At 42.6% G+C, this 13,848-nt stretch overlaps 1 protein-coding gene across 2 annotated transcripts in view; it reads right to left on the reverse strand.

Moving 5' to 3' along the window:
- The window catches only part of c11.1 (maestro heat like repeat family protein c11.1), a 147,570-nt gene that overhangs the window by 114,358 nt on the left and 19,364 nt on the right, over positions 1-13,848 (reverse strand). For both annotated transcript variants that reach the window (XM_084589156.1, XM_084589154.1), the window contains 3 exons: positions 4,842-4,934; positions 4,535-4,613; positions 1,562-1,690 (listed from right to left, as the gene is read on the reverse strand). In XM_084589156.1, coding sequence (XP_084445282.1) covers positions 1,562-1,690; positions 4,535-4,613; positions 4,842-4,934 — 301 coding nt within the window. The remainder of the gene's footprint in view (positions 1-1,561; positions 1,691-4,534; positions 4,614-4,841; positions 4,935-13,848) is intronic.

Raw genomic sequence — 13,848 nt, forward strand, 5'->3', positions numbered from 1 at the left:
TCGTTATCAGGAATTGATAGCAACAAGCTCATTTCTGATGTAAGCAAATATTTTCCAATGAACATACTGCTCCTCAAGAGGTGGTGCCCAGGTTATGCTACAGCCAGAAGAAGTTTCAGGAATGCCAGACTTGTCAAAATCTGCACTGTCACATGACCTGAGTCACCAACCAGCCAAGAACAGATTGTTCCAGTCTGCTACTGTATATGCCACAATAGCAGACTCCCACCACACACACAAAGTCCATTGGTACCTTTCAGGCCTGAGATATTTGCCCTGAGCGCACAACAGTCATAGCTTACTTTATACATAATCTGCCATCCAACAAGGTTTTGGTTCAGACAGTACTAAATGCTAGCAGTTGGTCTGCACAAACATGAGTGACATTCCCTCCCATTTTCAGTCTTTAACAGAAAGCAATAAGTGCTACTCTATGCAACACTATATTAACGGCCCACTGCTACTTTTTTATATCTCCTCATCAAAACCAAGAGCTATTCTTGCAACCCTTATTGCTGACCGGCAGCACTAGACTATGGCCTGGCAGGGCTAGAAGTGTACAATCTTCAGTGGCTTAGCAAAGTAGTACAATTACAAAATATATATTAATGGGAATGCTTATCTCAATCAGGCTTTCTTCATTACAATCGTGACGTGATGACATATGCTCAAAGTAGCATTAGAACGAGTCAATGCAGCTTAAAGGAGGCCGGAAGCATTTCTAATGTTGTAAGGTTTTTCCCTGTTCTACTGCATTTTCTGCAAGCAGGAAGGCAAAGCACCTTCCCAAGGCACAAGCATGCCACACTCCCAATGTATGACTTATCACATGAAAATGTGCGCATAACATTTCAGCATTCTATTTTTAACACTGCACTAAAGAATACACACTCCTCTCCTCCAGTATGAGGAAACCAGAAAATGGTGGCATTTTGTATGCAATGACTGAAAAAGTGGCCATACTGACAACACATACATACACATAAAGGTATAGTAACTGCAAAGAAAAGCGCAGGAAGATTCCAACAAGAGTGTTTCAAAAGCCCGTTACTTAAACTAAAGCTTAGTAATGGGATGTGACCTTAATCCTTTATATTTCAACTCCTGCTTACCATTTTCACATGAAAGACCGCACACACAAAAGAAACAATGGTTATTAGTTACTTCCTTTGTCAAGTTAACCTTTGATACAAGCATGCCACAGATTTTCGGAGTTTAGCCAAAGCATGGCTGAAAGCAAATCATCCGAGTAAAAGTGTGGAATAAACAGAGCACTGATATTCCTTTGCAAGGGCAATCCCGCCTTTCCTACCAGACGTGAAGAAACATCGTTTGACTGTCATTAAGTGCACTAGAGTACACTACCTGCAGACACATACCAAAAGTGGCAATTTCAATTAGCCATCACGTGAACAAGTTAGAAGCCAATAGCGTGCAATGTTTACTTTTGTCAACGCCTGTACATCCAAGGTGATCATGGCATGATTCTGGTACTTAGCTGTCTTACAGACTGTTTTTAACAGGCTATAAACCGATATTAACGCAAGAAACAAGAGGTCACCTTGTTCAGAAGTCCCAGCAGAGTTGATAATGTGTTTCAGCACTGTCAAAGCTCCAATTCTCATTTTTTCATTGCCGCTCTCCACTTTCGTCAGTAGGAAGGCTGTCAGCTTGTCCGGAAACATTGTTGCTTAACGAATGAGAGCACAAGAACAAATGACTATCAAAACTATATAACCTGCTATTGCTATCACAATCTACATAAAAACAATTAGAGGCTATAAACAAAGTTGAACAGAGTTCCACTGCCTAGACCGCAACTTTTTATGCAACCTCTTACAGTATGGAATTGGATATTATGTCCATTTTTATAACCGCTGTTCTACCTGCTTTAGAAGTTGCATACTGCTAGGATAAGAAGCATGCACACACAAGGTACCGCAAACAGCAATAACTTCACCACCAGCCCGCCAAACAGCTCGAGCAAAAGAATGTTCACCTGCACAGCGGTGAAGGTTTTATAGGATCTGGGTGAAAAATTTGTCTCTTCATCTGTTTTTTTATTGAGGGCAATAAACAAACAGACAAAAAGAAGGACAATTCAATAACTGCTGTATAAGTGCCATTTACTGGAATGAAAATCAAAAATCCATAAGAAAATATTTAATAGCCTTAAAAGTCCTTCCTTAGTGACAAACAGAAACAGACGAACCATACATGAAACCACAGAAACGAAGACAAACATGACAAATTCAACACAAATGCAAAACTAACAACAAATGTGCATGAAACGCATACTTATGTGGAGGCAATGTCACAGCGGTGACAATGACAAGCATCACTGGCAAGCTTCCAATAGAGTACGAAGATGCAAAGCATTGTAATGCTAAAGTGCATTTATTTTATTCAAATATAAATTATGCTTCAAAAAAAGGGCTGTGCATCTGGCATCATCATAAAGACCGATATCTGGTGGTGGTCCAGCATTGCATAAACTGAAAAACTTTGCTCCTCCTGTGCAATACAGAAGCAGCTTAGACAATAGCGGGTAAAAAAGATTAGCGCATGTGGCGCTGCAGTGGACGAAGAGGCGAATGACGAGAGTGCCGGGCCATTCCCATAATCCATAGGGGGGGGGGGGGGGGGGGGGGCAGCAAACTGTCAAAGGCCAGCAAAATTTATTTTCGCTGTCATAAAAGTAAAAAAAAAGAAGCCACCGTTGCCCCTAATGACCGAGATAATGAAATGTCACATGCATAGCCATGTAAGACCACCCCTTCGAGGTTCAGGTGGTGGCGTGCTTGAAAGCGGTTACTTCCTTCACCCTCCCCCTCATACTGCAAGAATGGAATCGGCCCGATACGCATGTCCGCAAACAGCAGCGCCGCGTGGTCTGATATCACACCACACCTCTGGCTGACAGTCACTTGTGCTAATATTTTTTACTCGCCACTGTACACTGAAAAAAGAAATGCCAGAATATAGATAACAAAACATGATCTGACATCACAAGACAAAAAAATATATATATAGAAAAGCTAACAATTCCAAAAAAAATTAAGATGGCTTAGCTATGCTATGCCTGGATATACGTAGCGAAAAGCAGCGACGACCTCGGGATGAGAAGTTCATTTCTCCAGTCTTCTGCGTCGTTCGCCAGCAGCTAAACTCTCCTTAGCTTCCATGTCGAGCGCGTCTAAGTTCACCGGCGTTCTATAATTTTTTTACACGAAAGGAAAGGCGCAGCACCTGTCACTCGCGGAAGGCAAGAAGCGCCGCCCGGCGGCGTTAGAGCGCACTCATTCCCGCTTGGTCCTCATAGCTGACGGCAGATGCGTGACGTCACCCTAATTGAGTGACTTAACTATTTCTTGTTTTTGGTATTTTCAAATTGCGAGCCAATCGCAGTACCTGTCACTCGCGGAATCCCGCTATCATCTTCATGGTAGACAAGCGGAATTATAAAAAGCGTCGCACGACTCGGGGCGTGGCACAGCAGTAAAGCGCTCGGCTGAGGACCCAAGAGATGGAGGTTTGATTCCAGGATAGAGACTAATTTTTTTTTTTTTTTTTTGATGAGGAGGAGTCGCACACTTCTTAAGCATTGCTAGGCAATGCCGGCAGAGCTTGGCGAGCGGATTGCGCAGCTGGCCCCGGTTTCGCGCATGCGCAGAATATGGCTTTTGCAGCATACGGCCCACGCAAAGCTTGGCTCCGAATCTCCAAGTTTTTCGCTTCAAAACAGTCTGCAACTTTTGCTAGTGCATCACTATCGCTCTTAATGCTTACTGACTTCAAACAATACTGCAATTTCAGCAATTTCAGCTGTCTATTAAAATTAATTGGAATGCAGCCTTTGCTCCCCTACAGCCAGAGTTACTGCTCACCAAGGCTGCTCCTCAGCTTCAAGCAGACATCAGAAACTACAGCCGCAAAAATGATTTCTCACTATTTTATCAATCTTTCCCCAAATTTGCCCTGATAGCAGTGCCAAATAATGCCAGTTTCACAGGGGCCTTTCTTCCGAAGACATAAGTCACAAAATATCACATAATGCAGTTTACATACATGGGCCAGGTATTTTTTTCTGTTGTGATGGCAACTATATGCTCCAGGTACCTTGGAGAGTTCAACGAAAAACAAACAGCCCAATAATTATTGAGAAACATCAAGTTCATCAGAGCAGTTGCCTAAGTCCATAGATAACCAGAAAGCACATTCTTTGCACCCTAGTCAACCGTGAAGACTTTCAGTATGGTCTAAATAAGGCTACATGTCACATATGTCATCATTCTACATTTATGTGGATAGAAGAGCACTGATACAAAGCAAGACCCGTTTGTAATAATAAAATTTGGTAAAATGCAAAACATAAAACGATGTAATTAAAGTCAGTCAAGTCCTTGAGGCTGTAAATTAAACTTCAGCCTATTAAAGTATATGAACAAAATAAAAACTGATCAGGATAAAAACAAAGGATTCAAGTTCACGCACAAAATATTTGCTATCACAAAGAAACATCCCAATGCCTCACCTATAACTGTAAAACAGCGCAGGCTTTCGTTGTAGTTTCGAACACTTGCGGGTTCCGTGTAGTCTGGTGGACTGCAAACCTGCACAATAGATGAGAATAATTTGCTTCAGCTTATTAATAAACACACATCTCATCTACTATTATCACTATATTACTACAATACTATTATCTATACTACTGTTATTATTGTACACCAATCTAAGCCCACCCACATATCAGAAAAGTATCAATTTCATACAAGAAAACTGATGATCATATATATGCAAATTCTACACATTAGGAAAGTAGAAAACAGTTAAGTCCTCACCGGCACAAACAGAGAGTTGTTTATGGCATCCAGATGCTGCTCCAATGCCTGGCATTTGTGCTCAGTGGCTGCTTCCAAAACTAGACACAACCCCTTTATGAGAAAAAAAAAAAAAAAAAAAAGAAAGTGCACAACTTTATCAATACGTGAAACTGTTTATATAGAAGAGAAAGATAAAATACTCTCCGGACTACAGCCCTCTCACTACATATATTTAAACGATAAAACTTTATACTATTTGGACTACACAAATGCATGATTACAACCGCTGCAACATACCTAATAATAAGCTACAATGACAATTTTTTTTGTCATTAAAGCCCTCATGACTGCTACAAATCATGCATCAGGTGTAAACAATCTAATTCAAGCAGTATCAATGTTAGTCTAGGAAAAAGCAGGGCACCAGTCCAAACACGAGAGAATCTAGAATGCCGTACCAACTCGCCCATCTGTCTACGCTATTGAGGATCAATGCCATTGATGCAGAGGGGAATGAGCTAGCAAGTGGGCTCAGATTTCGTGAGCACATTCACTCATGGAGTTTAATAAAGCTAAAACCAACATTACTAGAACAAGCTTCAGTTTACAAACTTGGGAGTGTCGTGCGGCATCACCGCTGTCGTGCATGGTGAGTGGTGCCTGCAGTCAAACCAGCCCTCAGCACTCTGATGCACTGCAGGTGGCTGCAGGCATTTCAGCAATGCGCATGAGAGTTGCCTTGCCATGAACTATAGTGGCTCTAAAAATTATATATACAGGAGAACCCCGCTTTAGTAAATTCGGGTACAGTAAAAACTCTGATATAGTAAAGTGAAACTGAAGTCCCAGTTCGTCTTCCATAGACAATGTACATTTTCCCCCCTTTATAGTAAAGACATTTTTGGTAAAAATCGGTTGTAGTAAAGTGTGCCTGGTCACGGCGACGACTCCCACAATATGACATCGCCGCCCGCGCACTACCTAGAATCACAAGGAAAAGATTTTTTGTATTTGAAAACAAAAATAACGAAGTGTCCTTTTGAGTGGCTTTACCACCAGGCTTAGCAGTGTTCAGGAGAAGCCTACTTTACGGAGACCTTAGAACCGTGAGGGAAAGCATGCAGCGTGTAGGGAAAAAAAGATTACAGCTGTTTACAAACATAGAAAGGAAGCGGCGCGGTCCGTTCAGAGAGTAAGAGAGAGTAAAAATGCAGCAAGAAATAGGGAAGGGGAAGAAACAGGCAAACATTCACAGCACTGCGCAGCACGAAGCATGAGGCAGCGAAGGCAAGTGGAGGTGCAGTGTGTGTGGTCTTGTAGCACTTGACTGCCATTATTTATCATTTATTGCCTTTTAAAAGACAGAAATGGCAAAAAGTAACACCGTGTTCGTGCAAGGCTTTGGTTTTCACATGAAATCAAACTTGGTTGCATTCGTAGCCACAGTGTCTTCATGCTTAAGAGATACTTCCACAAGATGTAAAAATTTTTATAACTGAAAAAAATTGCACGAAGAGATGATAAGAGAGAGATGGAAGGCATTTCAGAGTGTTTTTTTTTTCATTAAGCAACAAGGCATGTTCGGTAAGTGGCCATTTAACTACCAGACAGCGTCTTCAGGAGCATGTCATCACCAACAACTGATCTAGTACAGACCCTGATATAGTAAAGATTTTTGCTGGTCCCAGTGACTTTACTATAAAGGAGTTCTACTATATTTATTATTTCTTTTGCTTTATTTTTTCATTCTCACAGTTCACCTTACTAAGTTAACAGACACCATTGATGGGGCAGCATAGTGTGTAAAGTTAGCCACTGCACATAGAAACAGAAGTGAAAAGAATAGTAAATGAATCGCTTTATTACCCTTGTCCACAAGTTCATTTTGAATATGTGCGTGATTATGTGTACAAGGAGTTCCTCATTTGAACGTTACTTTGTATAGTTAGTCAATGAGTGGCTGAACTGCAGGTTGGGACCACTTATAAGGAAAATTCCAGAAATACAAGGCAGCGCAGGAAGTGAAGGTGTTGAAACACTAAAGCATGCCTGTTACATATTTACAAAGATCCATTACATCAATAAATACTGTCCATCTGGCACGCTCATTTCACGTCATAATTTTATTACCTAACCAACAAATGGTGCTGGTCTCAATTGATTCTGCCAAATTGCACGACTGGTAGCTAGCTACGTGTGCTTACGCAGTTACTATTTTCACACATAACAATTTGAATCCCTCCATTTATTAGCAAGTGCTGTGAGGCAAACATCACTGAGTTGCAATGCACGATTTCAAAGCTTTTGAACAGCATATATACATGAGAAATTCTCAATTAACAGGTGCTCACTGCCAGTTTCTCAAAAGCCCCCATCTTAAGTAAGATCTTTTTCATCTACTGCACACACACACAAAAAAAAAAAAAAAGAAAAGAAATTAATGTTTTGCCTTTTTGTTGAAAACCAGATTTGCCACCACCTGCCATAATCAAACATCATGCGCTGCCACTAAAACTTCAAAGTTATTGCCTGCACACTTTTGCTTCAAATTTCTTATTTTTATATGACTAATAAGTCATATATCTACAGTAAAATACCAATTTAAGCACGCATCATTGCGTCCAATGAATGAATACTTCTGAGTTTCTGCTCTTTGCCCATTAAATGCCAGCTTCCGCTGCAACTCTGCAGAGTCAGTCGGGAACCTGCTTCAGCCACAGCGCCACCTACAGTGGCAGATGCCTTAGAGCTATGGAGATATTCAGCACAGCTGGAGAATTTGTAGACTGAAGCCGGTTCTAAAGACGCTCGACTAAAACCATCTGCACAAACACTAACCATAATGAGAACACGGACAACAAGAGCGGTAAAAACAAGGCAAAACAAGTTGCTCATTCACAGAAAAGTGTAACGCTAACCATAATGAGAACACAGACAACAAGAGCGGTAAAAACAATGCAAAACAAGTTGCTCATTCACAGAAAAGCATAAACTGAAATGGATTATAAGATGAGATACTCCTGTTTTATTTTTTATTTTTTTCGGGACTGCAATAAAAGGAGTGCTAACAAACCTTGTGTCTAGATTCATAATCTCTGAGGCCTCTGTGGGCACCATGTAGAAGTAACTCATGTCACGATGCGCGCATCCCTCGCGACAGGAAGGAGATCCTCGTGGGGACGAGTGCACCCAGCCGTGCCACGGAGACGTGGCGGATCTGCTGTGCGTGGGTCGCATTTGTCATTCATTCTTTCTATTCGCGGCATTCTATGATCAGAAATGAATTGCTAGGTTGCAGTCCCTGGGTTGCTGAGTTGATAAAACATTTTTCACGTCCCCAAATAAGCTTTACGAAGCGAAGCGACGCTAAGTTTGGATCGCTGCCGTCCGACGAGCAGTGAGCTGGCAATCAAGCCCGGATTTGCCGCCTCCAGATTTTCCGCGAAGTGTTTTTCCCAGAAGAGGACACACTACCTTCACCTGATTTAGCAGTCTTTCTCAACTCATCAAAAAAAGAAATTAGGCAGCTCATAGGCAGCTCATAGGCATCTGCACTACCTGCATGGTGCCAATTGGACAATTGGAATGTGCATCTACTGGGACCACCGTGAGTGCCCAGAGGGCCGCGCTTGTGGATGCAGTTGATCATTGCATAATTTTTGTTTAAGATGAACTGTGGTCTATATTTCCCTGCCTACGATAGCTTGCATGAGCAGTACAATGCAGAGAGTAACCAACCGGAAAGGAGCGTTTTAATTGTGTAGTTACTATGTCTTGCGCTTAGTTTTGCAAATTTGTCTTGGCAACTTTTTTTTTTGCTCTCTTTCATTACTTTTCCTTACTTCTAAGCTCGTTCCTTTTTTCCTTCCACATCCTTTCCTTCTACACTCTGCCGTTACTTTCCTTCTCCCTTGTCTGCCATTCCGTACACTTTATTCATTTAGTTGTGTTAATGATATTTAGATGTCTACTGAGCTGTTGAACCTCGAGTGAGGAACTGTTTCTTATGCTATACTGCTCAATCGAGATTAGTAACATTGATAAACGTTGCATCTTTTTTTTTACTTATTCGTAGACGCTCTGAACAGATCTTGCATTCATTACAAGCCATTCTGCTCCAAATAAGTAGTAAAGCAGCTGGCTGCCACCTGTTACCTTCCCCTGTCTTAACTTAATTTTGTGGTAGAAAAATTGAAAGTACCGTTAAAGAGGCAATAAGGATTGTTACATAGCTCATAGCTGTGTCGCTGTATCAGCGACCGCGTGCACGAGCACTGCGTGGACAGAGCGATCAGTGTAAATCTGCCACCCTTTTCTTTATCGTCGAGAAAATTGGTGACTGCCTCACTAAAAAGACAGCTAAAGCTTTTCAAAAGTCTTCTGTGTAATATAAGTGCCTGCGGCAATGTCAAGCCCCGGTAATCGTTCTGAGTTTTCAGGCTTTTCGCGTTTTTTTTAAGGCTTTTTTCTCCTTTTCGGCTCCAGCTTCATTCATTCCTACTCTTCTCCCTTACTCATTCCATCTTTCTCCGCCGCTCAATTCCCCGCAGCTTTCCTTTTTTTTTTTTGCTCACCCAGTCCCGCTTGGAGAAGGCTGGCTTTTTTCATTTCATTTATTGTACCCTCGGGGCTCTGGCATTACAGAGGTGGCTTTGTGTGAATCTGTACCACAAGTGGGAAGAGGAGTGTTCGCCACAAATGTTTTTCTATTTTTCTACATTGTTACCATGTTTTTGTATCCTCCCCTTCCCCTTCGTTTTTTTTTCAGCCTTTTCCAACTGCGCACTTCTTCTGTCATCTTCCGTTCCCACGTTCCCAGCCTAGGAATAAACGCCCAGCAGGTAGCCAGGGCTCGTTCGTATCTTTCCATCTTGTGTCGTGTGGCTCCCGCATTGTTTATGCTTCGCTACATCACTCCAGCTGGCCGAAACTGGCTGCCTCTTTCAAGTGCGCACCCTGCCCAGGCGTGGCGCCTGTCCCTGCAAAAATCTTCCGACGCCCACTCGGGGCGCTGCCTGTTTGCTGCGAGTGCTGCCCCCTGGGTTTCTACACGGTGCCCATAACCTCCCTAGTGACTGTGCCATTGTTGTAAGCTACAACTCAGCAATTTTCAAACATTAGATGGCGAGATCAATCATAGCATGAAGCAACGAAATCCAATGTTTCGAGGTTTACATTATTGCAGCATTCTCCAAGTCTGTCGTTAAGACGACAACTAGTTTGCCCGATGCAGCTGTTGCCAAATGACAAAGGGGGAGAGTAGACAAGGTGTCCTTTGCAGAGTGCAGTACAACCTCGGTGATAATCATCAAAACAAACAAAATTAAGTATGCAGAAGCAGATCTGTTTATGGCCGAGAAGGTGCCATGATAGCAGGTGATCGGCAGAGTGACAACCTAACCATACTGCCAATGCTATACTGTGGGTGCGCACTATGGGATGGACAATTCTACTTGGGTGATTCAATTCTTGCAAAATATGTGGGAAGACGGAACAGCTGACCGCGAGTGGTGAAAGACGGATTCATTCGTCCCACTGTGTGCGCCGGACTAGCTGAAAGTCTGCTCTAGATCCATTCGCCTTTGACAGTTAGATAAACGTTACCTCCGCTAATGCATAGAATTACGAGTTTGAAGTGGTTTTTCGTGGTTTAGTGTTGAATTTTTTATTCTACTCGATGCCTTAACTCTCTACCGGTTAAAAATGAAAAACTACAATTAGTGTAGTGCAGTTGTGCTCTATATAAGCTATCCAGCGATATATGGCTTGATGTTGTAAGGTAAAGCTCATTTTAGATACAATTAGCTAATTAACAGTCATTAAGATAAATAATCAATTCAGTGCAATTGTACCCGACATAAGCTACCCATTGATATGACTAATGATGTAGCATAAAGTTCAACTTAATCATGATTAACTAATTAATGCGGTTGACACCTAAAATTGGTAAAGTGCAATTTTACTCAGTATAAGCTATCCAATAATATAGCATTTGTGACTATTAAACTCAACATAAGCTGCACAGCCACTGCACACACATTCTGTACACACATTCCATACATGGCACGAATGAGCCAAGTAATGCTGGGCATTAGTAAAAATAAATTGCACAAAGCCTGCACTCTCTTGTTTCCCTGGTTATCCTTAGCTCCTTTTTGTGTGCATCAAGGTAAAGTGCAATATTTAGGTACCTTAGACAACGATAAATACCAACTTTCGCATCGCTAATCCTGTACTGCCATATATTGCGGCGGTATTCAGAATTCTCCAACAGGGCAGAAATGCGTGCGGTCAGCGCAAGGGGGCGCCAGTTTCAGCATAAGGTCTATACTTTTAATTTTGTAGGTCACAATTGGTGCTGACGTTTGGCAGCAAATGCACATTTTTGTCTGATAAAACTCCAACTAAATTTTCCCAGCATTCAATTCAAATGCGTCACATCTACAGAGAGGACTTCATGATCACTGTTTTAAAATGAATGGCAATGTAGCCAAGCTTCTGGAATTAATACCCAATAAACCGTGTTTACTCTTGCAACCCCCGAAAATGGTTAAGGTGACATCTGTATTTTTAACGTGATAGTTAAAGATCCTATTCACTGGAAATGCAGCCCTAGCGTTGACTTTGCCCCCCCCACCCAGTTTGTCGAATGTTCACTTCTCAAAATTTTCTTGGGAGAACCCAGCAGAACATAAAATATATAGTTGGATGCACTCCTTGCTTCTCTCGTCAACTAAATGCTGCTTGATAAATGCCCCAACAACTTTAGGCAGCCCGTAAGTAACCTGAAAGCATCTGGTTTAAAAAGTTCAATGCATTTTGACATCTACTGAAAGGGCTCGGTTGAGTAGGTGGAGCTATCCAAGGAAAGCTACAACGTGGTTTAACCTTAGCCAGCCTATGAGCAGCTAGAGATCTGTAATCAAAAAACCACATCATTATCAACTAATGGAAAATGTAGGCACACATTGTTTCACAGCGTTAAAAGTTTAAGGTAACAAGTTTCTTTCTTTCTACATTGTAGAAGAGGCAAGCACCTGCTAGGACTTCTGCATGTGGCCAAATGAGATGAAAGTTAGAGGTGTGCGAATACAGTCGAATCTGGATATATTGAACTCGAAGGGGATCGTGAAAAAGTTCGATTATCGATAATTCGATATACAGAAATTGGCTTGTGACAGCACTTACGATGCGAAAAAACGATACCGTATTTGCCGCGTAATCAACCCACTCGCATAATGAACCCACTCTTCACTTTTGCATCCGAGAATTTGAAAAAAAAAAAAAATAAAAAATGCGTTAAGGCCAGCTTGCTCACATGCAAGCTATTGAGCGATCTCAGCGACGAGCGGCAGCGACAGAGCGAAATATTTCAACTTGTTGGAACTGCGTCCCGCTGGCCGCTCGAGCCACCGCGGCAGCTCAAAACAAGGTTTCTGTGTCGCTGCGGCAGAAAATCGCGAGCGTTTTCGCTTGCATGTCGATGGCGCGCGTCACTCCGTTTCAGTCGTCACATCCACAGATTTTTCTTTGCAGCGTGCCAAGATGTTGCGCAGCGATAACGTCAGGGTGCGTTTATCTTTTGATAGCTCCTTTGATATCTTTCGATAGCGAACTTGGCAGAATGCCCGTGATGGCTTGATTGCACAAGCCTGGTTCGATTTATCACGCCGCGCTTGGGGCGGGCGTCATGATCGCAGCAGCTAACGGCGTGCTTCCGTTGATTCATACATGCAAAGATAAACGGCTCCCGCCAAAAAATAAAAAAAGCCTGCCGTTTCTTAACGTCCGCAGCCGCCATATCTTACGCTACGTCGCGCGTACAGCACAACTATAAGAAAGAATGACTCTCGCAAAAAAAAAAAAAAATAAAAAATAAAAACAGAGAGAGCTGCCGCTTCTTAATGTCCGCAGGCGCCATAGCCACGTCAGCCGCCGCACGCAGAGGGTTCGCAACACACGCTGGAGAAAGCGTCCCACGTCTGTCTGAAGACGGGCTGAGCTGGCTTGACGCATGCGTAGCGCGTACTGAAGGAGAGAGCTCGACAAAAGAATGGGCACATCCACGCACATGGCTTGCAAACGTCATGTGTTGGCGCGCGGGAAACGATAACTGCAGATGCGCGCGCCTTTGAGGAATGGGCGCGGCGCTGTCCAGAACTGTCCCCTCTCATTCCTTCCGCGCGTGGCTTGAAAACGTCACGCAGCAAACGGCCAAGGGTGATGCGATCGTCTTCGGGGAAGGCACACTTTCCAGTGCGTGGTGCAGAGTTCGATACATTGAACGTCTTTCGAAATTGAGTTCGATATATGACGCAGCTTTCCTATTCTTTTACATGGGATTTTCAAGGGGATATTCCGTGAGTTCGATATAACCAAAATTCGATATATCCGGGTTCGATATAACCGGGTTCGACTGTATTGGCATTTTCGAATATGAATCGAATATGTTTGCTATCCGATTCAAATTCATATTCGAAAAACTGGTACAATTCGAAATTCCCGAATATCCAAAAATTACCGAATACACAGAAAACTTTTGAATTCACCGGTTTCCCCATAGTGTCACTTTACCACAAAGCTTAATCGCGTGCCATGAAGCATCCACAAAATGCAACAGGGTCGTTTTGTGAAGAGGGTCTTCCCCACAGTGTGCGCACAGCAAAGTATTTGACTAAACCGGAAAAAAATGTTGTACTTACTTTGGTTTAATCTCAAATGCCGGCATCCATCTCACAGACATTCATGAGATAAAATTACTGTGATGCAAACGATTTTTGGCAGTTTTTCAAGCCCATTCAAGTTAATTTGAACGCTTTGGCTAGTCCTTTAAAGACCAAATTAACGAGAGCTTACTATATTCAGCAGCAATCCGCCTTTTGCGGGAGGATGTGGCGCCATCATGCGGGAGCGGGCGAGCAACACATTGGACGGCAGTGTAGCAGACGACGCGAAAGCGCACCATACGAAAAGGCCACACCAACGCAGGTAGAAAGCGAAAGCTTCCCCCCTTTTTTGGCCTCAG

This window comes from Amblyomma maculatum, chromosome 1 (genome assembly GCF_055883805.1).
Source record: "Amblyomma maculatum isolate TAMU_Amacu chromosome 1, ASM5588380v1, whole genome shotgun sequence".
NCBI lineage: Eukaryota > Metazoa > Arthropoda > Arachnida > Ixodida > Ixodidae > Amblyomma > Amblyomma maculatum.